General features: G+C 42.7%; 2 protein-coding genes across 8 annotated transcripts in view; one reads left to right on the forward strand and one right to left on the reverse strand.

Annotated features, from left to right (window-relative positions):
• The window catches only part of LOC137358635 (rho guanine nucleotide exchange factor 25-like), a 392023-nt gene extending 380187 nt beyond the window's left edge, over window positions 1-11836 (forward strand). For all 5 annotated transcript variants that reach the window (XM_068024767.1, XM_068024768.1, XM_068024769.1 and 2 more), the window contains 3 exons: window positions 457-637; window positions 5892-6136; window positions 7852-11836. In XM_068024767.1, the coding sequence (XP_067880868.1) occupies window positions 457-637; window positions 5892-6136; window positions 7852-7950 (525 nt within the window). In that variant the 3' untranslated portion in view covers window positions 7951-11836. The remainder of the gene's footprint in view (window positions 1-456; window positions 638-5891; window positions 6137-7851) is intronic.
• Window positions 11837-17227: 5391 nt separating this feature from the next.
• Window positions 17228-25125, reverse strand: part of LOC137358527 (Golgi reassembly-stacking protein 2-like) — a 48399-nt gene continuing 40501 nt past the window's right edge. For all 3 annotated transcript variants that reach the window (XM_068024446.1, XM_068024447.1, XM_068024445.1), the window contains 2 exons: window positions 22815-22940; window positions 17228-20122 (listed from right to left, as the gene is read on the reverse strand). In XM_068024446.1, the coding sequence (XP_067880547.1) occupies window positions 19911-20122; window positions 22815-22940 (338 nt within the window). In that variant the 3' untranslated portion in view covers window positions 17228-19910. The remainder of the gene's footprint in view (window positions 20123-22814; window positions 22941-25125) is intronic.

The raw sequence follows: 25125 nt of genomic DNA on the forward strand, positions 1-25125 counted from the left end.
CAATTTCTACTTCTCCTCAACTATCTCAATGACTTCTTCCAGCTCTCCAAATTCTGGCCCCTTGAGCATCCCTGATTTTAAATGCTCCACATTGGTGGCCGTGCCTTCAGCTGCCTGGGCCCTAAGCTCTGGAATTCCCTCCCTAAACCTCTCCGCCTCTCTTTCCTCCTTTAAGACGATCCTTAAAGTCTACCTCTTTGACCAAGCTTTTAGTCCCCTGTCCTAATGTTTCCTTTTGTGGCTAAGTGCCAGATGTTATCTGATAACGCTACTGTGAAGCATCTTGGGACATTTTACTATGTTAAAGGTGCTATATAAATGTAATTGTTGTACTTCCTCAGCCCTACAGTCTGGGTTTAGCCCCAGGTTTTGGAGGTTAATGGGCAGTGTACTTAAAAAAAAAAATGCTAATTATGGAATGACCTTTATTGAATATTTCTCTTTATTTAAATTCAGGTTAGCTGCCTAGGCCTTGAAGAGTCTGTGGACAACGACCCTTGTAAATTTGCCTTGACCTCACGTGGGACAGATGGGAATGTGGTGCGGTACGTTCTACAAGCCACTAATCCTGAAATCCAGCAGGCCTGGGTTTTGAACGTTGGTCAGATCCTGGAAACACAGCGTAACTTTTTGAATGGTGCGTGAAATACAAATAGTTGCTGCTTAATTAAAAAGAAATCTCTTATCGCATGAATATCCTGAATTGAAATGAAGCCATTCTGAGGGTTTTTAAAAAAATTATTTATTCACAGGATGTGAGCATCGCTGGCCAGGCCAGCATTTATTGCCCATCCCAAATTGTCCTTGAGAAGGTGGTGGTGAGCCTTGTGGTGAGTGCAGTATTTTCTGAGTGTCTGTGCTGTGGACCTGGGCTCTCAACTACAGCTCCAAATGTCGGCACTTCCCCAATTTCTATAGCCACCATGGAGAGACATTAAACTGAGGCCCCGTTTACCTTCTCAGGTGGATGTCAAAGATCCCATGGCACTTTTTTGAAGAAGAGCAGGGACATTTTCCCCAGTGTCCTGGCCAATATTTATCCCTCAACCAACACAACAACAACAGATTCTCTGGTCATTGTCACATTGATGTTTGTGGGAGCTTGCTGTGCGCAAATTGGCTGCCATGTTTCCTACATTTCAACATGACTACACTTCAAGAAGTACTTCATTGACTGTAAAGCACTTTGGGGTTTGGTAGAGTGATAGCAGTTCTACGAATTGTTCTCATTGTCCTTACCTCAGGAACAGGGAGAACCAGCGAGCGTTCAGGCCTGATATTCCTGCTGTGAAGTGTGGAAGTTGGGTGAGGGTAGGATGTGTGCCGTCTCCGATGGCTAACACTTAGGCATCTTGTTGGCTTCACACACCGGGAGTGCTGAATATGGAAACGTTACCCATCAGTGAATAAGTTCAAGGTACCTGAGACTGCCTGGCTCCTGTGAAATTGTACACCAAGAGAAGAGAAGATTGGCATCCAATATGTTACAGCTGTAGGGTGCAATCCTGAAGAGGGAGGGAGATCATGATAAGGAGGAAAAACGTACAGAGATAGATCAGCTTGGAGTAGCTGACGCACTCCACAGTGATGTTCAACCAATCGATGTAGCCATAGATTCAGTTTAACTTAAACCTGAATTAGAGAAGATTGATTACAGTACAGAATGGGAACAAGATATGGATAGAGATAAGAGAGAAGTCAACACCTTTGGGAGAGTAGCGGGGTGAAATAAGGCATTGCCAATGTTTACAAATAGAAGTTACGTCAGTGGCAGTGCCTTCCTCAACTAGGCCCTAAGCTCTGAAATTCCCTCCCTAAACTTCTCCGCTTCTCTCTCCTTCTCTAAGATGCTCCTTAAAACCTAGCTCTTTGAACAAGCTTTTGGTCACCTGTCCTAATATCTCCCCATGTGGCTCAGTGTCAAATTGTGTCTGAAGACTTAGACAGAGTAAATAAAGAGAAACTGTTTCCAGTGGCTGAAGGGTCGGTAACCAGAGGGCAGAGATTTAAGGTGATTGACAAAAGAATCAGAGGCGACATGAGGAAAACATTTTTTTACGCAACGAGTGGTAAGGATTTGGAAGGCACTGCCTGATGGGGTGATGGATACAGATTCAACAGGAGCTTTCAAAAGTGAACTGAATAAACAGTTGAGGGAAAAAAAATTGCAGGGATATGGGGAAAGAGGGGGGAGTGGGACTAACTGGATTGCTCTTTGAAAAGACTGGTGCAAACTCAATGGGCCAAATGGCCTCTTTCTGTACAGTACTATTGTATGATTCTATGATAACACTGCTGTGAAGTGCCTTGGGGCGTTTAGCTGCATTAAAGTCTCTATATAAATGACAGCATACCCATATGTTACTGGATTAGTAATCCAGAGGCATGCTTTCCAATCCCAACATGGTAGATGGGGAATTTGTCTCTGGGACAGTCCATGATTTTCAATGTGAGGGACTGGGGAAGCACTTGCCCCCAATTAAGGGCCCATTATATTCCTCTAGGAGCTTGCTAAGGGGCCAGCATGTTTCGGATGGCAATTTTCAATTCTATTTAGAGATACAGCACTGAAACAGGCCCTTCGGCCCACCAAGTCTGTGCCGACCATCAACCACCCATTTATACTAATCCTACATTAATCCCATATTCCTATCACATCCCCACCTGTCCCTATATTTCCCTACCACCTACCTATACTAGGGGCAATTTATAATGGCCAATTTACCTATCAACCTGCAAGTCTTTGGCTGTGGGAGGAAACCGGAGCACCCGGAGAAAACCCACACAGACACAGTGAGAACTTGCAAACTCCACACAGGCAGTACCCAGAACTGAACCCGGGTCCCTGGAGCTGTGAGGCTGCGGTGCTAACCACTGCGCCACTGTGCCGCAATTCTGATTTCAGTGATCCTGACCAGTCTGGTGTACAGCCGCAGGGCCAAATAAACTTTATTAGAAAGCATGATGGAAATAGATTTTAGGGGCCAACTTGCGCCAGGTTGGGCGCTGTGCCTCCATGGCCACTTTCTGTCCTTGTCACCATCCTGGCCCTTTTATGACCTGCCTACACTCCACGGCAAGGCTGCAACAGCCCCCAACATGGCTGCCGCCTGCCTTTGCCGCTGGCCAATGTGGTTGACTCTTAACTCTCCTCTGAAGTGGCCTAGCAAGCTACTGAGTTGTATTCAAGAAGGTGGGCTGGATTTTACCTGCTCGGAAAAAGGTGCGGCGCACGCGCGTCATGTGCGCCGCGGAGCTGCCGCAATATTTCGCGCGGCGGCTCATTTACATGGAGGCGGCGGACCGCCCCAAATGACGCAGAGGGGGCGGGCGCTCCATCCCCGACAACGGCGTCCGGCGCCACCGTGCATTTTTAAAGGGCTTCAGGCCCTTCCAACTCATTCAAATTTTTAAAGCTAGAGAATATTGAAAAATGAAGATAGGCATTTATTCACATTTTCAATTCCCTCTTCCACACCCCTAATGAGTAATCAATATGTAAATTGCCCTCTCCCCCCAACAAAAATGTTTTTCAGATCTCGAACATCCCCCCCCCCCACCCCGAACTTTACTAACTTTGACGCTCAACCCCTTCCCAACCATTCCCGCAACCAACAGGAAGAGTTTTCCCCACTCCCCCTCCCCTGAAAGCTTCACTCCTACCCCCTCCCCACCAGTGTTCCACCTCGGATCTCCGAATGGGAGTTCCGGCAACCGGCCAGAATATCGCAGCCAGACGGCCATCGCGACGAGGTATTAATTCAGTTATTTCAATAGATTTAAATATTTTAATGAAGGTCCAGTCACTGAGGGGCGGGGCCTTCTCGGCATCGGGGAGCATGGTGGGCCTCTCCCAGAAGTATTTTCCTGGCCACCCTGCCACGACCCCCTGGTAAAATGCAGCCCAGTAACTCACCACCAACTTCTTCAGGGAAATTAGGCATGGGCAGTAAATGCGAGCCTCACCAGAAATGCCCACATTCCATGAATGAATTAATAAAACACTTTTTCACGAAGGCATTCAGTGGAAAGTTTGTTTTCTGGTAAAATGTTAAGACATTAAAAATACATAAATGTGTGGGAAGTAATATATTTGCAGTCAATTATTCATTTTGAAAGTCTGTCAGCAATATTCCACAAACCAATTTAAATCCTTCAGCAACCTTTTTTGCTGCATTCTCTGTCTCTACAAGGGTCCAAGGTCACCTCCCCATAAACTGGCATGACACTTCTTCTGAGTACCTGCTCCTTCTCTATTTTTTTAACCAACCTCTGATCCATTTCCATGTTTTACTCTAAATTCCTGTACTTATTTTACTTTAATTAGAATCAGACATCACTGAAGGAGGTCATTCAGCCCTATAATGAGTCCCACTCTCAGAAGTCTTTCATGTGGAACTTTGTCAAAGAGCTGCATTTTACCAGCCCCTTGACACCCGCCTCTACCCCCGACATCGAGAAGGGCCCGCCGTATATTACCAGCAGCAGGGGGACCTCGGTGAGGCCCCCCACCCCCCCCCCCCCCCCACCCAGGCCACTTGGAGGCGGGGCCTTCATCTACATATTTAAATGAACCTAAATTATATGTAAATGCACTTGCCTGCTGGCGGCGGCCGTCCCACGCCGATTTTGCGGCCGCCGCCTGTACCTTGTGCACCTTCGGGACTCCATACGGATTTCCAAGGCGAGAACCTGGTGGGGAGGGGGAAGGAATAAAATTTTCAGGGTGGGTGGGGTGGAGGAGAGGGGTAAACAATTTTTATTGGCTGTGGGGATGGTGGGAAGGGGCTGAGGGTCAAAGGGAATGTTCGGGAGACCAATCAAAGTTTATCATGGGAGGAGAGGGCAATTAATGTATAAATTACCCATGATGGGTGGGAGACGTAATTTACAGTTGAAATAACATTGTTATTTCCCGGAGATTGGGACCTTTAAATTTTAAAATGTGACTGAAGGGCTTGTGAAGGCCTTTAAAAATGGTGCCAGCATCTGCGTGGTGGCGCCGGACACCGTTGCCGGGGACGCAGTGGACGCCCCCTCTATGTTAGCGGGGTTGGCCGCTCCGTCCCCTCTATTTAAATCAGCCCCCGCGCGTAATGTCGCGGGGGCTGCGTGGCGGCACATCCCTGTCGGAAGGCCGCCGAGTTCAACGCGCACTGCCGTGGAGCGTGGCACTCGAATAAAATCCAGCCCCAAAAGCTTTCTGAAAGTCAAAATAAAAGTGTGTTCCATTATCTGTTTTATCTGTAATTTCTTTGAAGAAATCAAATATAAATTTTATAAATAAATCAAGGAGGTTTATCAAGCAGGATCTTCCCTTTTATCATGGCTGCCTCTTATTTAGTTATTGCCGTACAGCTAAGCATGCAGCCTGCCCTTTGACAAGCTTCCATGACCTTATCTCCTTGAAAAGCATCCAGATGGTGAGAGATACAGATTTCCCTCTCTCTTTTCTCGCTCTTTCTTTCTGTCTCCTCGCCCCCTCCCTATCTCTGACCTGCAACCCTCCGAGATTTCTGTGCTCCTCCAATTCTGACCTCTTTGCGTATGACTGATTTTTATTGCTACATCATTGACGACTGTGCCTTCTGCAGCCTAGGCCCTAAGCTCTGGAATTCCCTCCCGAAACGTCTCTGCCTCTCTACCTCACTTTCCTCCTTCAAGACACTCCTTAAAGCTTACCTCTTTGATAGAGTTGCCCCTTTGGCCAAGTTTTAGGTCACCTGTCCTAGTATCTCCTTATGTGACTCGGTGTCAAATTTAGTCTGATTATGCTCCTGTGAAGCACCCTATGTGAAAGGAGCTGTATAAATGCAAGTTGTTGTTGCATCTGATAATGGCTTTTTAACCAATGTGTATCAAACTTGAAGACTTTCATTCTATTTCTGCAGCTCTGCAATCTCCTATTGAGTATCAGCGGAGGGAAAACAAATCCAACAGCTTGGGAAGACCCCGTGACACCAGGACAGCACTGTCCATCTCAGCTGGTATGAGACCCCATTCTTCTGCGTCCATGGACAGGAACCAGTTTCCCTCTATGAAGGCCTACAACACGTCACTGCCAGCACTGTTTCTGCCTCCCTGCAGGACTGGTATTGCCACCCTGGAAACAAATCAGCCAAAATGTCAGGTGAAGGTAAGCACTGGATTCTAATGCAGTAGTCACACTCGTCTGTAAAGGTCTCCTTTTAAATGGTCTGACCAGAGCGCTATACAATGGGGGAGATGGTGGTGTAGTGGTAATGTCACTCAGCTAGTAATCCTGAGGTTCAGGCTAATGCCCTGCGGACATGGGTTCAAATCCCACCACGGCAGCTGGTGGAATTTAAATTCAATGAATTAATAAAAATCTGGAATTGAAAGCTAGTCTCAGCAATGGTGCCATGAAGCTATTTTTGATTGCTGTAAAAACCCATCTGGTTCACTAATGCCCTTCAGGGAAGGAAATCTGCCATCCTTACCTGGTCTGGCCTACATGTGACTCTTAACTGCCCTCTGAAATGGTCTAGCAAGCCACTCAGTTGTCAAGGGCAATTAGGGATGGGCAACAAATGCTAGTCTTACCAGTGGCACCCACATCCCATGAAAGAATAAGAATTTTAAAAAAGTAGCACACTGTCACAAACTAGGTCCCTGGTTCAATCCCAGGTCTATGCTGAGTTAGTAGATCTCAGCCAGAGCATCATTTGGATTTCTATTACAATAAAAACAGAAAATGCAGGAAATGGAACAGACACAGTCGAGTGACCTGTCAACCATGGTGGGGGTGGGGGAATGTTCAGTTGCGAAAATATTGGAAGCACTGGTATGGAAGGTGGTGCCATCAGAACAGATGCATGGACAGCAGCTGTTGGTGATAATTCTGCTTTTTCCCATTCACACCTCCTCTACATCCATCTTTTTGGAACATAGGAGCAGGAGTAGGCCATTCAGCCCATCGAGCCTGCTCTGCTATTCAATTAGATCATGGCTGGTCCCCATATCCCTTTTGTCATTAGTATCCAGATATCTATCTTTTTATATGTCTTTTGTTACTTAACTTGTCCCATTCCCTTTTGCCTTGCACCATCCCTTTTGTCATTTAATCTCTCCTGCTTTCCACCCTATCACAAACCTTCCCTGTTGTACTTCCCTCCCCACTTTTCCTGCCTCTGTACTCACTTCAAACCTATTACATTGCTAACTTCTCCAGTTCTCATTGACATGAACTGTTTCTCTCTCCACAGATGCTGCCAGACCTGCTGAGTATTTCCAGCATTTTTTATTTCAGATTCTCAGCATCCACAGCATTTTGCTTTTGTATTAGAGCTTCCACTGTTGGATTCAGAGCTCCAGTTTAGGGAAGGGAAAAATCATCCCGGGTTCCTTTTCCTGATCACAATGCAGCAAGCTCTGTTGGAGCTTCATATGGGTGGGCATCGAATGGAGAGAATTGGGTTGCGTTGTCGTGTCCCCTAGGGGAACGGCGCTGACTGGCTTTGCTCACACATGAATAATGGTCACTTGGAGGGTGCCCAGTGTCAGTGGCACCATGCCCGAGCAAGAAGTCAACACCTTCAAGCTGAAGAGGGAAGGGAAGGAAATTGGTTCTGAAAATTTGAGCAAAGGGATAGGAAAAAGAAATTCCGTATCTCTCGTCAGCCAATTGTGGAACAGTATCCGATGATGCCTGGAGAGAATTCTGCAGTGTACACAGCTATGTTGTTCAGCCAAAGGAGAAAGGTTACTGCTAAGAGGCAGCTGTGGAGCTGGAGAATGAAAAGGGGATACCAGCAGTTATTTCGAAGGAAATGGTGATTATGTTTCTCAAAGGTGCTGTTTAACTTTGTCTTGCTTCATTACTCTGAACAGAATGCCAGAGATGGAAATCCTACCAAGATTGATGACCATAGTCACAAGTCAGTGGACAAGCATAGGAGCCAAGACAAGCTGGATGAAAGCACCCAATAAAATAGCTGCTTTTCTTTTCTTTGTTTTGAAGAAACTTAGGTTCAGGAGCATACACACTGTGGGTCAGCTCCCCATTATTAATTCTTAGTCCATGGACTAATTCTCAGAACAAGTCAGTTAAGGTTTGGCAAGCATTGACAGATTGTATCAACTGTGTGTTTTTGGCCACCAAGGATGTGCTCCAGGACACTAGTTAAGCATAACGACAGATTCAGAATCACAGAAGGTCAAAGGCATTGTGTTGTCATGGGTTCCATATCATTCATGTCTGCTGGGTACTAGTTATCATATTGGCTTGCATGTAGGTCATGATTCCTTAGTTGTGCCAAATCAATATAACCCCTGGAAGACCAACTGTTTTATCAAAGAACAAATTGGTAGGGTTCTTCTACAGAGGTAAAGTAATTTATCTGAGATTTCTAAATACGATTCAGCCATTTTCTGCTACCACTGAAGGGATTTCAATTCAATCAAAGGGCAGAATCACCTGTATTGAGTGTCACACACTTGAAATGGACCAATCTGATGACTGAGGAGTCCTTAGTATGGCAGATTACTTTCACAAAATTCACTTAATCGCAATCATTAAGACACTAAAAAGCAGCTTTATTGCTCAAAGTGCTATTGTTACCTTCCATCCCATTCATCTCCCTCACATCCCTGTGCCTTGCCACCCAAGTTAAGCTGGAATCAGCGCTGTTGTACCATTACTAATTAGTTGGTAGCACTGGAGTTCTACATCAACCATTGAAACATCTGGAGGCCTGGACAAAAGCTCCAGAATATCCTTGCTTCATCTATGTGCAGTGATGTCCCAGAGTTCTTCTGATAGCACGATCTCAGTAAAGACTTATGCCCAGTTTAATACTTTCACAGATTGCACAATGCTTTTGACTTTCGGGATTAGTGTCTGAGCACTCGAAATAAGCCCTGTCACCCTCATGCACTGGAGAGTGTGAAACGAGGAGTGCAACACAGAGGTCAAAAATCCTTACTCAAAATACACATCAAGCATGCCCAGCCTTTTCAAATAAAGACCATTGTGTCGGTTTGGAGTAACTGAGGCAAAAGAAAAATGTTGCCAAAGGTACGGTTGGCAAAAGATCCAAGCGTGACATCAACATTTTGAGGAAGCAGCCAAACCATCTAAAATCTTTAGCAGGAGAGTGAAAAAGAACTTGCCTGAAATGGGATACATCCAAATTGCCAGTGAAGACATGCAGTCATATCCAGTATTTGCCTGTGTGAAGTGGTTGACTGTCTTTAACAATGTTACATAAGTACCAATCGACTCTCTTTGTGGTCTAAGCTTTGTATATGAAGACCATTTTCAGTTTTTCAGATCCTCTCTGGTTATTATTTGTGAACATTTCTAATCTCACTGTATCTTTTTTTTTCCGTTCTTAAGTCCTTTTGCTTTTGAAATTTGCTTTTCTGCTCCATTCTGCACCCTTCCTTGTCACTCCATGCTCTGCTTCTAGCCCACCACCCTGCATTAGGTGCTGGGAAAATGGCCTATGAGCTTCTTTGAATCTTTCAAGCCCCTGGGCTACTCTGCACTGTGTCCACAAACATGCATTTCATGCTGGTTCGCCCTAATGACGACTTCTCCACACCAACCAGGCGTGCTGAGTTCACTGCACCTTCATCATGGTGCTGTGGTTAATTGCCTTTCATTCCCAGCCAAGGGAACAAAATTAAATTAGCAATATCATGGTATCCAGGTGAAGGTGGTAAGTGGGCAAAAAAAGTACACCTTATTTTGTTTGAAGACGCTATCTTTCATTGCAAGAAACAGATGGTTTGAAACTACCTTGAACGCTGTAGTGACCCTGTAATTAATGTTTAGATGCTCAGTAGGAATACGCTCTATTCGCCAAATCTGAATTGGTACAATTGTCTCCATTATTTGATGTTACTGTTTTAACTCTTGAGTGCATGCTGGCTTAAGTTCTGAGGCACGATCCTGCAGTCATTCGAAAAAGGGTTTGGAGGTGCAGCCTTTCCCCTCTTCAAGCTGAAGTCCTATGACTGAACTGAGGCTGTTTTATATGTGATATAATAAGTGAATTACACTGTTAGAAGCCTAGTCAAAGGATTCAGATGTGGCCAGTTTACGGTTTGTATCTGACCACCTGAGATCAGGGTGCTGACTCCCTGGTATCTTATGCAGTACATGTTATGTGTGGAATGTGTGCAATTTGTAATTTAATTTGTTGCTGTTTGGGAGCAAGCCTCAAGATTTCTTACCCTTTTTGGAAGCGTTCCAGAATTTCTGTGCCTAGAAAACATCCATGGGATGTGCAAGTTCAGGCAATAGGTGTTGGTGCCAGGCGACTGAAACCTGCAGTTGTATGTTGCCACTGAATTAAGCCCTGATGTCCTTTTCTGATAAATTGCTGCTTTGTGCTGGGGTGTGTGCAGTTTCACAGGTGCTGAAAGGGTCTGCCATCTGCTATTCATTCTTTGCATGTGAGCTGGGACAATGAGAGTGTGGGCCATTCAACCATGGAGTCCAGTGCTCCCTCCAAGCTGCGTGGCTGCACAGCAACCCAAAAGTTCTTGCATAGGTCACAGACAAGTCGGCCCCTTTAAGTTACTGCATGTGCGCAGCTGCACAAAAAAAATTAAAGGGCCCGTTCCCTTAAAGGAATGGGCTGCGGACTACAAAAAATAGTTGGAGGGTGCAGTAACGGAGACTATCAGAACTGCACCCTCAGCTGACATCAATACATGCGCACTTCCACACAGAAATCACTGAATTCTGATCAGGAGCAAAATCTGTGATTTATTTTTTCCCCTTCGTTGCGCGCAGCTGCTGTAGCCAAATGCAACACCCTCTATTCCCAGCCTGCGCTCAGCTAACTCTACACAGACTGCGGATGAAACTGGAGGGCTCAGTATCTCAGTCAGGTCCCAAGTCACTGGAAGAACCTCAAAGTGCTATTTTATTTTTATTTTAAAGGCATGCTGCTCCTTAATTTGAATTGTTGTTGGCAAAAAAACTGCTGAACCATTTGGGTTGTTGTCATTTTCTTTCATTTGTGAAGAACACATTGTAAAGGAGTAACGCTTAGTGACAAGAATTCCACAAATTGGGACAAAAATAAAGTGACTACAATATTTTCAAGACAAAGGTTGAGCCTGCACGTTTTTGTTCTGCTCTTACTAACAAGCAAATCTTTAAACGGCACATCGCTAGAATGTTGCACCATTATCAGCAGAGGTCCCAAATTCCGAATTTCCAGGATCTTCTTGGCATTTCACTAACTGTCCCACATTCCAAGATCAAGCTCTTTTAATCAGTGCAGAAACCCCATCCCCTGCTAAGAACATCCCCTGAATTCATGCATGTGTTGAGTTTCAGGTGGTGGATTAGGGTGCCAGTGTGCCCTGGGGTTGGGAATGTTGCACTGCTTAGTCTTTCACACTTATATAATCAACATGACAGTTTGTTGTTTAACCACCGACTCAAATTGCGATGAAAAAAAAAAGTCTGGAGATGGGCAAAATATTCAGATTTGATATGATTTTGAAAATAAAGGCACGGGACACAATTGAAATGTGGTCCTTCATTACTTTATGGAAATAGCACTACTTTGCATAGGAACGGAAGGCCATTCAGCCCCTCAGGACTGCTCTGTCATTTCATGAGACCATGGCTGCTCTCTATCTCATCTCCATACAGGGGTAAGGCAGGAAAATGGGGTTGATGCAGGAGTTACTTATTGAATGGCGGAGTAGGCTCAAGGGGCTGTGTGGCCTACTCCTGCTCCTACAAGAGCAAAATACTTCAGATGCTGGAAATCTGAAATGAAGACACAAAGTGCTGGAAATACTCAGCAGGTCTGGCAGCATCTGTGGGGAGAGAAAGGGAGTTAATGTTTCAGGTTAATGATCTTTCATTGACCTGAAACATTAACTCCCTTTCTCTCCCCAGATTGTTGCCAGACCGGCTGAGTATTTCCAGCACTTTCTGCCCTTATTTCTTATGTTCTAACGTTCTTTAACCGCCTTAGCTCCATATCCACCAATAACCTGATCCAACAAAAATCTATCGATCTTGGTCTTGAGAGCTACCATTTTCTCCCGGCATCCATAGCCTTTTGGGGGAATTAATTCCAGATTTCCACTATCCTTTGTGTGAAAAATTGCTTCCTTACATCACTCCTAATATTAAGGTTACATCCCCTCGTTCTGGGTGCCCCCTCACCAGACGAAATAGTTTCTCCACATCTATTCTTTCACATCTTTTTGTTATTTTAAGCATCTCAATCAGATCACCCTTCGATCTTCCAAACATAAGAAAATACAAACCAATTTTATGCAATCTGTCCTCGTGATTTAACCCTGTACCTCCGGGTTTCATGAACTTAAGGAGTTCAAAAAGAAAGCTAAGAAATGAATGCAGAGTTTCTTCTATGGTTGAACTGCACTGGACTGAGATATGTAGAACACAATGGCCTCAAGCCCCCAACCCTTAATCTCGTTCAGTTGACTGGCCTCAGTTGTGGTGCGAATTGGGCCTCTACAATTGGTCTTAGTGCCTCTCCACTACAGTGAAAGGTTAGTCTGAGTTCCTGCTACTGATTATTATTCACTGGCCCTTGTTGGAATATATGGATGTTGGCTGAGGTCAGGACAAGGCTCAGCTGTGATGCTACTGCCCCATCTAGCTGCTGAATAACCTACTGACATTCACTGATGAGGCTCATGGACAGATAATGCCAGTTGGATAGGGCATCCAGAGGACAGTCAGCACCTGAGAAAGAGCAGGGATAAACAAGGAATTTCAAAATCTGGAAAGAGAATAATGACCATACTAAGCCCAATTGTGGTGTATCTACTGATTCACAGCTTGTTTCCCCCCTTTTCTCAATCCATGTTTGGGGGTTACAATCCCAGTTCTACTTGGCACTCAGTTTTGCCACTACTGCCTATATGTGAGCATCATTGGCTGTTGGCAAGTTCAAGTACATGGGTGTGTCTTGAGTACTGAGTGAAGCTTGCACTGCATCAGGAGAAAGAAGCAAGACTGAGTCCACCATGAGTCAGGTTAAAACGCAGCAACATCAGTGACAGTGGATCATTAGGAAGCCCACCTCCTCACCCTCTCCATCCTCCTAGCAAAAGGCAGTTGCATGAGGTGCTTAAAAGGGAAAAAAAAAATGAGGGGATTATGTCAACGGACTGTCTGATTCCCACTACCAATATACCTTCTATCGGTTTGTCATTGCATTTCCCGAGTTCTTTGCAAAAATGTGGCCCATTCACCGCTGCGCATTTTCTATGTATTATATTCCTGTATATGCATGTTTTAATAAAATAGTCTTTTAAAGAAATGTTGAGATGAAGTACAATGCTGTTGTATCATATATCAAATTAAAATTGAAAAACTTTTAAAGGACTGTCAAAGGGAGTTTCCTCTTTTGTTATTATAACGAGACACCAGAAGGCCTTATGGTAATCAAGTGGTAAGATATAAAGTATTTCCCCCAAAGACAATGAAAGATTTGAAAGAAAGACTTGCCTTTATATAAATAACAAACTGTACTTATGTTACACCTTTAACATAATAAAACATCACAAGACACTTCAGAAGAAAGTTATAAAGCTAAAGTTGACACTGAGCCTCATAAGGTGTTTTAGAGCAAATGGCCAAAATCTTGGTCAAGGTGGTCAGTTTTAAGGAGCATCTGAAAGGAGGAAAGAGAGGCAGAGAGGTTTAGGGAGAGTATTCCACAGCTTCGGGTCCAGGCAGCTGAAGTCATAATGACCAATGGCGGAGTAATTAAAATCAGGGATGTGCAAGATGTCAGAATTAGAGGAGCATAGATATCTCAGAGCGTTTATGGACTGTGGGGATTACAGAGATAGAGAGAGGTGATACCATGGCGGGATTTGAAAAAAGAGAGAATTTTAAAATCAAAGCATTACTTAACCTTTCATGACCTCTGACTCCAAAGCACTTTACAGCCAATTAAGTACTTTTGAAGTGTAGTCACTCGTAATATAGGAAACACAGCAGCCAATTTGCACACAGCAAGTTCCCACCAATGAGATAACGGTCAGATAATCCATTTGTATTTTTAAGCAATGTTGGCTGAGAGATGAATATTGGCCAGTGTATTGGTGAGCACTCCCCTTCCCTTCAAAATTATGCCACAAAATCTTTTATGTCCGCCCGACAGAACCTTGATTTAACATCTCATCCAAAAGATGGCATCTCCAACTGCACTGGAGTGTCAGCCTAGATTTTGTACTCCAGTCTGGACTGGGATTTAAACCCACAACCCTCTGCCTCAGAGGCAAGAGTGCTACTCACTGAACCTGGCATCAATGGGTGGATTCAAGGGGGTAGATTTTCAACTTGGTGCCCAGGAGTATAACAAGGGGACTCAAGTGGCGAGAAGGCAGTGCAAACTCAAATGACCAAAATGAAATTACCACACAGCAGGATTAACTGCTTTCTTTCCTGTTTATGCAAAGAAATTCTGGTATTTATAGGCTGTGTGAAAACATCTCAAGACAGTGAGCGACCCAAGCTTAGGCTAGATAAAGTGGACGGACATGAGGTTTGCGTGAAGCATAAACACTAGCACAGATGAGTTGGGCCAAAAGGCCTATTTCTGTGCTGTAAATTCTACATAAAAACAAGATAGAAGCCCAGAAATTACTGCTATATTACTGGACAAATGCTTAATGGGTTTGTATACTGTGCCTGTCTTGCTATTTTAATGTGGGCCTAACCATTTTAGTTTTAAACTGTTGAGCATTGCTGTTACGTTCATTGACTGAGGAAAACCAAAATAACCCGCTCAACTTCTGGGTGCTAATGCCACAAATCATTTCTAGGTTATATTTGCATCAGAGCACACATCCAAAAAAAATACTTCTATAAATTCACATGGTCATGGGGAAGGACTATTTGTCATTTTTACTTGAAAGGAAAACTAGCAAAACATTTCACAGGGCTTCAAAGAGGGCTCCCAGTCAAATGTTGCTTTCCCAACCTTTGAATTCCTGCCCTCAAATTTTCAACTCTGTATTCCTGAAGTTTGTCCCTCCCAACTACACCATCATTTTTCTCTCCCAAAACTATATTCCTGCACAGGCTGCTATTCTTGTGGCCCCATGATAATGAAGATACCAGCTTCACTCCATTCTTTATTAAATCATACTGGATGCTGCTTTCTTAGAAACTACTTCGGTCACTGGAGTTAACCTACATTTCAATACTGCACCTAAAGGAAATTAGGTTTACATACAATGCTTAACTATTGGATGACACTCGTGCATCAATTATAACGTGTACTTTTAGAATACTGAGGTGTTACATTTTGGTAGGAAAAATAAGGAGCCCACATACTGCTTGGATAATACGTCTAAATGGGGTAGAAAAACAACGGGATCTGGGGGCACAGATACACAAATCACTAAAAGTAATGATGTAAGTTAATAAGGCCATAATCTTGAATAAAGCACTGTGCTTCTATCCCTTTAGAAGTGAGCCAAAGAACAAAGAAGTTATGTTAAACTTGCATCAAACCTTGGTTAGACCACACTTAAGAGTCTCTTGTAGAGCTCTGGTCTCCATATTATAAAAAGAATAGAGAGGCATTGGAGAGAGTACAAAAACAGATTCACAAGGACGATAACAGAACAGAGGTTATAATTATTAGGAAAGACTGAACAGGCTGGAGATCTTTACCCTAGAAAATAGAAGGCCGAGAGGTGATCTGATAGAGGTCTTTAAGATTATGAACATACAGGAAGGGCAGGCTTGGAATACTCTGCATCCAGGATCATCCAACAGTTTAAGCTAATTTGTTTTTTTAAAGATAGCAGATACAGCAGGTGAAGGGAATAAAATTCAATATGAACACATCAAGTACCGAGCATGCTTCCTCCAAGTGCTGTCAAAATGTGGACATCCAGTCACTGCACCAGATTAAGGGGAATTGGAAAAAGAAGCCAGGTAGGGAACATCATGTGTGAATTTTACATCAATCTGGTCAGACAGCAGCTTGACGAGTGCCCAGTTTTGGTCACCAAAACAAAGCAATCATTTAAGCTCTGGCGGTGGTGCAGAGAAGCAGCTAAGAGGTAGATTCCTGGTATCAGAGGACTGAGCTGGGAGGAAAGATTAGGCTCCTCAAAAAAGCAAATTCAGAGAGGGAACTTCAGAGATATGGATGGGAATTAAAAATGCAAACCCAGAATACTACTAAAGAAACAAAGACTTATATTTATATAGCACCTGTCATGTCCTCAGGATGGCCTAAAGCACTTTATTACTAATTAATCCATACCAGCAAGACAAAGGGACATAGATTCAAACAGATTTCATGAAGGTCTTCACTCAGTGACTAACACTTGGAATGGACTTCCACATGAGGCTATGGAGGACAAAACCATGGGAAATATTTAAAATAGCTTTCATAGGATGGTTACAATACTGGATCCGATATCATTTGCATGGCACAGGCAGTGGTTACCCAAGTTTAAACCTGTGGGATTCACAAAGGGAAGTGTCTAATAAAAGTGAAAAACAGCACATACTCCATTGACTACAATAAAAAAAGGTTTAATGTATGATGATTGGGTGAAATTGTAGTCTTTTCCAGTAATAATGAGTGAGGATGGGAAGAATGGCCTTCATTTGTATCTATCTGGTGATACCCTATAGTTGACTTCTCCAGTTACCCAGATGCCAGTGAGAAGAAACAATCTTAATGAAAATTCCATAATTACCCATATACCAATCTCTGAAAAATTACATACACAGGGAAGAGTGTGCGTGATATATAAATAAAATATATAACATCCAGTTAGGAACTTTTCACATGCACAAAATCCTCAGATCCCAGAGACCAACATTCGGGAGATGTTTCTAGGAGCCTCTTAAAATTGGTGAACCTTGCTCAGTCACCAACTTGCTTAATCCAGACCAGGGTTAAGGTAATGACCATTTTGCAAAGACAATGGTTTTAGATCGATGAATACAAATTGTAAATTTAATTCGAATTCAATGGAGTCAGAGAAGTTGGCATCAAAAACTTAACTGAGGATTTGATATCCAAGACTCTTTCTCAAGTGGGGACTGCAGATTACAACTCTTCACCAGCTGATGGAAAGCAGCACTGATTGTACAACTAAACATAAATGTTTTGCTACAAACTCTCCTTAATAGGCTTAGAGTAGGGGTCCCTTATGTACAATATGCAAGATGCCTGAAGAAAACCCTCATTACAGAAAACCAAAGCAACACACGAGACATTAACTACCATCTTTATTGATGGGTCCAAAGCAAATGACTGTACATTTACAGCAAAGGTGAAATTTCACAGTAAACATTAAAACTTTAAAAAAATTACAGGACATTAATAAGACATAAAATCACTGAATTTCCATGCTATTGAACTACAATCAGAGTGCCCCACAAAAGTACAATAGCCTTTTAAAACCTACACTGTACATTACTAAGTTATTGCAGTCAGTAACTTGGAGCCAACTTGGGCTAGAGTGTGATGGCCATAATAAATGCAAGTCGTTGTCAGTCACAATGGCACACCGTTGGGTGTATACCAAAATGGACATAATTCATGCTCAACAATGACACCAGAATGCTTCGGATCAGCTATCATCTCATTTTATAAAAGTAATGACATGAAAGGCTTTAATACTGTATAGCTCAGTTTAAAAAAATGGTTCAGTGTCTTTATATAAAATTTAAGAAAAAGGTTAATCTACAATGCACCCTTTCTACCACTCAAGTGAAGAGAATCATTCCAGTTTTACAAGACACCTGGTCCCTCTCAGAATTCACATACAACAGAGTCCATTATATGCAAAAGGATCAACTAAACCAGCCCCCATATTTTAAAAAAAGCATATAATCCACTTGCATGCAAGGCAGTGGACTATACACTATGGTAAACAATTTGGGACACAAGGTAGTAGCCTTTACCATCAATAGTGTTCTGCCTTGACAGAAAGGTACAATAAACCTTTAAAAGGCATCTTGCAAGTTTTTTAATTTACATGCTATCAGTAGTGTTGAAGCTGCACAATGAACTTATTGTATGTGCAGAGAACCAGTGGGTGGAAGGAGAGTGAAGGAGGAGAGGGTGGGGGAAAAAAGTTAGTGTTTTTTTGGGGGGGGGGGGGGGGGGGGTGGAGGGGGGAAAGAGAGAAAAAGAGAAACTCTTGGCAATTTTATCTCAACCAGAAGCAGTCCAAGAATTCAAACATGGGAGTATCTTCTTCCCACTTTCACAAATGAAGTATCAGCTGGAGTTTCTTTCTGGATGGACAAGTTACAATGAGCCAAATGGCATCCCCCTTTCACAATTATCATGTGAAGCAAACAGATTCGTGATCAGCAGGGCTCAGCCCAAAGGCAGGAAGGTCACGAAAAGGAATGCATTAGAAGGTGACTCAGTTTACCATTTTAATGCAAATTACCTTTGAACTATGTCAACTCAATCCCTGTGATCAGCCTTAACCATCATCACAGTGAAAGACACAGCAAGGAGAAAGCTGCCACAACGTTGATATACAATCAGACCAGGTGCTTTCTGTCGATACAAGGCTCCAATATCACACCAGTTTATAAAACATGTGGAAGCCCAGAGAAGGTGATCAACTGTCGACTTGTTTTCCTGTTTTGATACTAACTTTCAGGCAGTCTAATTATCATGGTTGGGGATGCTTTTGGAGTTTAAAGATACCTCAATGATATTACATTTTTAGTGGGCATGAATTAGCAAGCCTGTATAAACAGAATTTAAGCAGAAGTTAGAAAAAGTAAAAGTGTTGGAATACCATTAATAAACCATACAAGGTATTACCTAACTAAGAGACTTGATTAGTGATCAATGTTTGGGGTGACATTTTACTAAAAAAAAAGGTAGGAAAACAGGAAACTTCTTTTTATTGACCAGAAGAATTTCACCCCAGTCTCCCCTCTCCACACATCTCAATTACTCAGGTATCTTCAACTTAATGGGCCTAGTGTCCAGTATTAGAGCGAGAGAGAAAAAAAAAAAATCGCAATGATAATGGTTATAAACCAACAGCAAAATGGGTTAACACTAAATCATAAGCAAGCTAAATACAGTATTTCAAACAGTATGTTCCCAGGATAAGCAAGACTGTTAATTGCATTCTGCAATAGTCATTTTTGATTGCTGCTGAATACTGATAAAACACAACCTATTGGTTAAAATGTGTTAATGACAACAGTTCAAGACCATGGACCAGGAGTTCTAATATACTGACAAGAGAAAAAGAACGTATATTTCAGCATCTTTAACCATTCGTGCTGCAACAAAATCTATACTAGGCAAATTAAGACAAACTACGCAACTTGAAAAAACAGTGGGCATTAATACAGTTTTTCTTTTGAAAACTGCTTCTGTAAACTGTTACGTCTCAAACTTTAATCAGCTCAGTCCCAGCAAACAACGCAGACGTTAAAACATTATTCAAATTTATTTTAATATAAGAAACCGTAACATGCTAAGATGAGCGAGCTGGGCTACAGTGAGAATGTTGACTGTGTGCTAGGTAGTGAAAACATGAATGGGAGAAGTCGTCTTGTGCGGATATATATGTGCATTCCCACAGAGGGATGAATGGGAAGGAATTTGACATACTGGAATTCTATGTTCAGCTTAGAATTCTGTTCGTTTATCCGGAATGTTTTTTTTTAAAAATGATTGTCATGCGGCTAAAGAGTCAGACTGACATCTACATACATATTGCTAAATTGGGAAGCTTTTTTTTTTTAGTAAAGTAGGACTGTTTCTACTCAGTTAGAACCTGGGCAGTAATAGTGTGTTGGGGTAGTATCCCTCAGTAGTTTATTAGTGCTGTCTGAGTAGATCATACCCTTCTGCCAGTTTCATTAAAACAAGTGCGAAAGACAACTTTTTGTCTCAGCTGCCAGCAGGAGACTATTCCTGGGCTACTGCAGGCGCAGGGTCCGAGACTTCACTCCACTGAGAGTGAAAAGGTGCTGTAATGCTTTCTGATGTAGTCGAGGGGCTGGGGCAAAATGCTGGCACTGTAGAGAAGGCTGGAAGCACAGGAGTCATGGCAGGACCAGCAGCAGGGAGGTTCGAGAAGGTCAGATGGGACACTGGACTGGTGGTCGACAAGAGTGAACCTGGAAAGGAAGAGTCCAAGTTAAACATCAGAACAGAAATAAGCCTTAAACCTAGAGCAACAGAGAGCAGTGAAAGATGTAGTTTGCTCCACAAGAAGAATATGTCTGAAATTCTTCTGCAATGATAGCATAGGAGCGAACCATTTCTTTCATTTCAAGGGATTAACCCTTTTGTCACTGGCTGGAGGCCTGGAGAATATAGAGGGAAACAAGGTCATTTGGTCCAACCAGTCCATGTCGTGCTCTTAATTACGTCTGCATTTTTTTTTTAATTAGGGCAAATAAAAGTTAGACAAGAAAAAACTGTTCCCATTAACTAATGCTACAAGGACTAGGGGACACAGATTGAAGGTTTTGAGTAAGAGATGCAGGGGGGATGTGAGGAAGAACTTTTTGTTTTTATGCAGAGAGTGTTAATGACCTGGAACTCGCTGCCCACGAGGGTGGTGGAAGCGGAGACAATGATTTCAAAAGGAAACTGGATAGACATGAAGAAAATAAAATTGTAGGGCTATGGGGATCAGCGGAGGAGTGGGACTGACTGGACTGCTCTGCGGAGAGCCGGCATGGACTCGATAGGCCAAATGGCCTCCTTCTACGCTGCATACGACTCAATGATTATTAACCGTCATGCCCTCTGCTGGGCAGTGCTGAAAGCATCCTGTTTTTAAGCCTTTTAACATTAAAACTTGCTGAACTGTAGTAATCGTGCTTTCCAAGACAGTGCTATCGAATTGAACAAAGCCATAGTGTTCAGAGATGAAACATCTGTGTTTGAAATGTGGTAACAGAATAAGACACTAACAATGGCTTTTGGGCTAAAGGAAGAATGCCAATACAACAGAGTCCAGCCGATCAGCGGGTAAGGAACCACCCCCAAGCCCCCCACAACTGACAGAAACTGACTGAAGTTTAAAGAAGAATGACACCAACAGGGCGCGCTTTTTCAAAGGGCTCAGCAGGCGATTGGGTATTTTGGCCTAAAACAAATACTAATTGGACTATAAGCCACTTTCTGCATACTATCTTGGCCCGCCCTAGAATTAAAGTATAAGAGAAACCATTTAAGAAACTTGGGTGTTGCAATCACAGGAATGAGTGAACTATGATCAACACAAAGTTGACCACTCGTGGGTGATTGTAGGTATTTGAAATGCCAAGCAAGCAAAACGATTTGTTCGTGCTAAGTAGTCTATAGGAGAGAATAGGCTTGTATCGCATGTTTGGATATATTTTGAGTGAACCTAAAAGTTGGATAATTAATCCAGAAGTTTGAATGCACATTATAGAGTCATAGAGAGATACAGCACTGAAACAGGCCCTTCGGCCCACCAAGTCTGTGCTGACCAACAACCACCCATTTACACCAATAGCATATTCCCTACCACATCCCCACCATTCTCCTACCTACACTAGGGGCAATTTACAATGGCCAATTTACCTATCAACCTGCAAGTCTTTGGCTGTGGGAGGAAACCGGAGCACCCGGTGGAAACCCACACGGTCACAGGGAGAACTTGCAAACTCCGCACAGGCAGTACCCAGAACTGAACCCGGGTAGCTGGAGCTGTGAGGCTGCAGTGCTAACCACTGCGCCACCCTATTATGTCATGTACTTCTCATGTATGAACCAGAATAAGTAGACTGAAAGTTCTACAAATGAGAACAAGAAGCTGATCCACATTTGAATTCACTCACGAAGCTTACAGAGAATTGCATCGAGTTTACAGCACAGAAACAGGCCATTCAGCCCAAATGATCTATGCTAGTGTTTATGTTCCACACACACCCCTTTCTCTCACCCTATTTCATCTAACCTTTTCAAGCATATCCTTCTATTCCTTTCTCCATGTATTTATCTAGCTTATCCTTAAATGCATCTATGCCATTTGCTTCAATTATTCAGTGTGGTAACCAGTAGCCACATTCTAACCACTCCTTGGATAATGAAGTCTCTCCTGAATTTCCTATTGCATTTATTGGTGGCTATCTTATATTGATGGCCCCTAGTCTTGGTCTCCCCTACAAGTGAGCCATCTTTAAGTCTTCTTTATCACAACCTTGACAATTTTAAAGACCTCTATTAGGGCACCCCTCAGCCCATCTCCTCCTCAAGCTTAGAAATACATCGAGTATCTCCAATTTTTTAAAAAAAAAGATAAAAGGCAACTTTATAAAAGAGAACTCTCTCTCTCCTTGATCCAACATTTATCTCGGTCAGCCTCAAATGACCAGCAAAATGTCTAAATCACAAAATGCAGTTTCATCAACAGGTGACCAGTCCAATTAAAAAGCAATGTGCAAATGGCTTGATCACACTTCATATGGAATGATGGGTAGGCCAATTAAGCTGGACGAAAATAGCCAACATTTCATGTTTGCACATGCTGTAAGAAAACCAATCTGCAACATTACATCCTTCTATAAAAATACAGTGTCAGAAAACCAGATTTTAAAGTTTATTTTGCCAGTTCGTTGGTTTTTTTTAAAAAAAGTATCACAATTTTAAGGCAGCCACTCCCAAAACCAGAACGCCTGGCTCAAAATTTGATGAGTGGTCACCCCAGGAAAGGGATCAAATAATCTGCTCTGACTGGGCTGGACTTGGAGAGATTAAATGTTCTTGTATAAAATATTCCACTTCACCTCCACCCACCACAAAACACCCAGCAATACACAAATACATATTTACCTGTAGATGTGGCAATAGGATTCACTCCCAATCCTGGCAGAGACCCCACAGCAAGATTGGGAAAAGCCACATTTAGGTTTGGAAAATTCGGTAGGTTGGTAAACGCAGGTGGTGCAGTTATCAGACCTGAAGAAAAAACAGTAAACGGAATCACCTTGTAGATACTTGGCAGAGGAAAATGCTCAAAAATGTGCTATGCTTGCACAACTACCTGGACTGAACAGTGACAATTACAACACATTTGCATTCCACTCACTCCACATAGCCACACTGGAAGGTGGCTTGGAGCATTTTAGGGAGTTTCACTCTCCTATTGGCAAAACCTGCCACATATCCTGTGGAGCAGTTTTACTAACAAGAAAGAGAAAAGAAACCCATGGCAGCACCATAAAATGGCTGCCACCCAGTCACCAAAAGCCCATCCACTACCTAGTTACTTCCTTGGGTGTAAAAAGCAGCAGGAGGAGAATTTTTTTTTAAATAACTACAGGCGTATTTGCATGGAAGTTAAAGGCGAACTACGGCTCAGGTCTGCGATCTGAAATATTAACTGTTTTGCTGGCTGACTTGCTGAGTATTTCCAGCATTTTCTGTTTTTGTGTCAGATTTCCAGCATCAGCAGTATTTTATTTTTGAACTAAGGCTCTTGCTGGATGGCGGCTCAGCTTCTAAAAGCCTGCAACCATTTTTGTTGAAAAATCCAGGGTGCAGCAAAGTGGGTGCACAGAGTTCCTCACCCAACTTTCCAAGCCGTTCTTGTGCCCTGCGCGGCTCCGAGTTGAAGCGCAACTTTGCACGAGTGGTCCTATCGTCAGGGGTCCATTACAGCCTGTGAAACCACAGAACGGGAACTTGGGTAGACAGAGGAGGTGCAACTTAAGTTGACTGAAATCCAAGTAGAAAAACACAACATTTATAGTAAGAATCACAGCACAGGAATGGACAGCGATGTGCAGTTCCTACAGGATGAGTGGCAAATGTTAACTTGGGAAAACATCTGCAAGGAACCGCTTCAAGTGAGATTACAGGGTGGCTAAAGTTAGGAACTAAATATTCCAAGGTACTTGGCTTTTTATAAAAGATAAGCAAAAATGGAAAAGGAGATTGGGTTGCTCTGATAATAAAGAATAATAAAGACAATAGTGAGAAAGATTTGGAGCTCAGAAAACCAGGATGTAGAATCAGTATGGGTGGAGCTACAAAACAGCATGGAGTTCCAGGAAAGATAGGCACAGATTTGAGAGGCGACTGCATATTCACGGACTGAAGAGGAAAGGGAGGTTGGAAATGGGGCAGTAGTTTGCAAAGACGGGGAGGTCAAGGGTTGGTTTTTTTGAGAGGGGTGGTGATAGCAGATTTGAAGGAAAGGGGAACAGTACCTAAGGAGAGAGAACTTAACAAGATCAGCTAACATGGGGACCAGGAGGGAAAAATCAGGTGGTCAGCAGTTTAGTGGGAATAGGGTTGAGCGAGCAGGAGGTGGATCTCATGGACAAGATGAGCTCCGAGAACAAATGAGGGGAGATAGATTACCTGCATATTGACTGGGACAGAGACAGAGTAAACGGGGAAAAGGGAATAAAATTCCTGCAGTGTGCAGAACTTCTTCCTCAAACAAACAGTTTGTTCATATGCCTTCAAGGGGAGAGGCATTGCTAGAGCTAGTCATGAAATAAATCAGGCAGATGAGTTAATATGGGTGACCACCTTGGGAGTACTGACCATTATATGATCAGATTTAAAGGCCCAAATAAAAAAAGGGGAAAGTACAAAAAAAAAAGGCACCAAGTTGGAATAGGGTAGATTTTAGAAAGGATGAAGAGTAAGCTAACTGAGATGAGGTTGAAAAGAGAAATTAACACTCAGAACTGTAGATCAGAAGGATTTTTTTTTAAATGACATAATAGATTAAAAAGACTTTCAAGTTTCAGAATGTCATGGGTTAATATAGACATTAGAAACAAACTACAATTGAAACAGAGGGCATATGGGGCCTGTAGGTATGATATAAATAAACAAGAATGAGAAAATAAAGTATTTTAAGAAAAGAGGGAGTACGAAGAAAGAATCTCAAATATTAACAGTACTGTACACGTATCAGTAAACTGAAGAATTGTTAAGTGTGATGTGGGACCACCCTCCATAACTCAGAAAAATGGGAGTGTTTTCAACACAACAGGAGAATACAGGATGATTTGATCAAGGCCTTTAAAATTATGAAGGGAAAATACAGAATAAATAGAACCAGAGATTGATTAGCTAACTATATATTCACTCCTAAGAATAGATTAGATCGGTGTTTGAAAGAAAA

The sequence above is a fragment of the Heterodontus francisci genome, chromosome X (assembly GCF_036365525.1).
Source record: "Heterodontus francisci isolate sHetFra1 chromosome X, sHetFra1.hap1, whole genome shotgun sequence".
Taxonomy (NCBI): Eukaryota; Metazoa; Chordata; class Chondrichthyes; order Heterodontiformes; family Heterodontidae; genus Heterodontus; species Heterodontus francisci.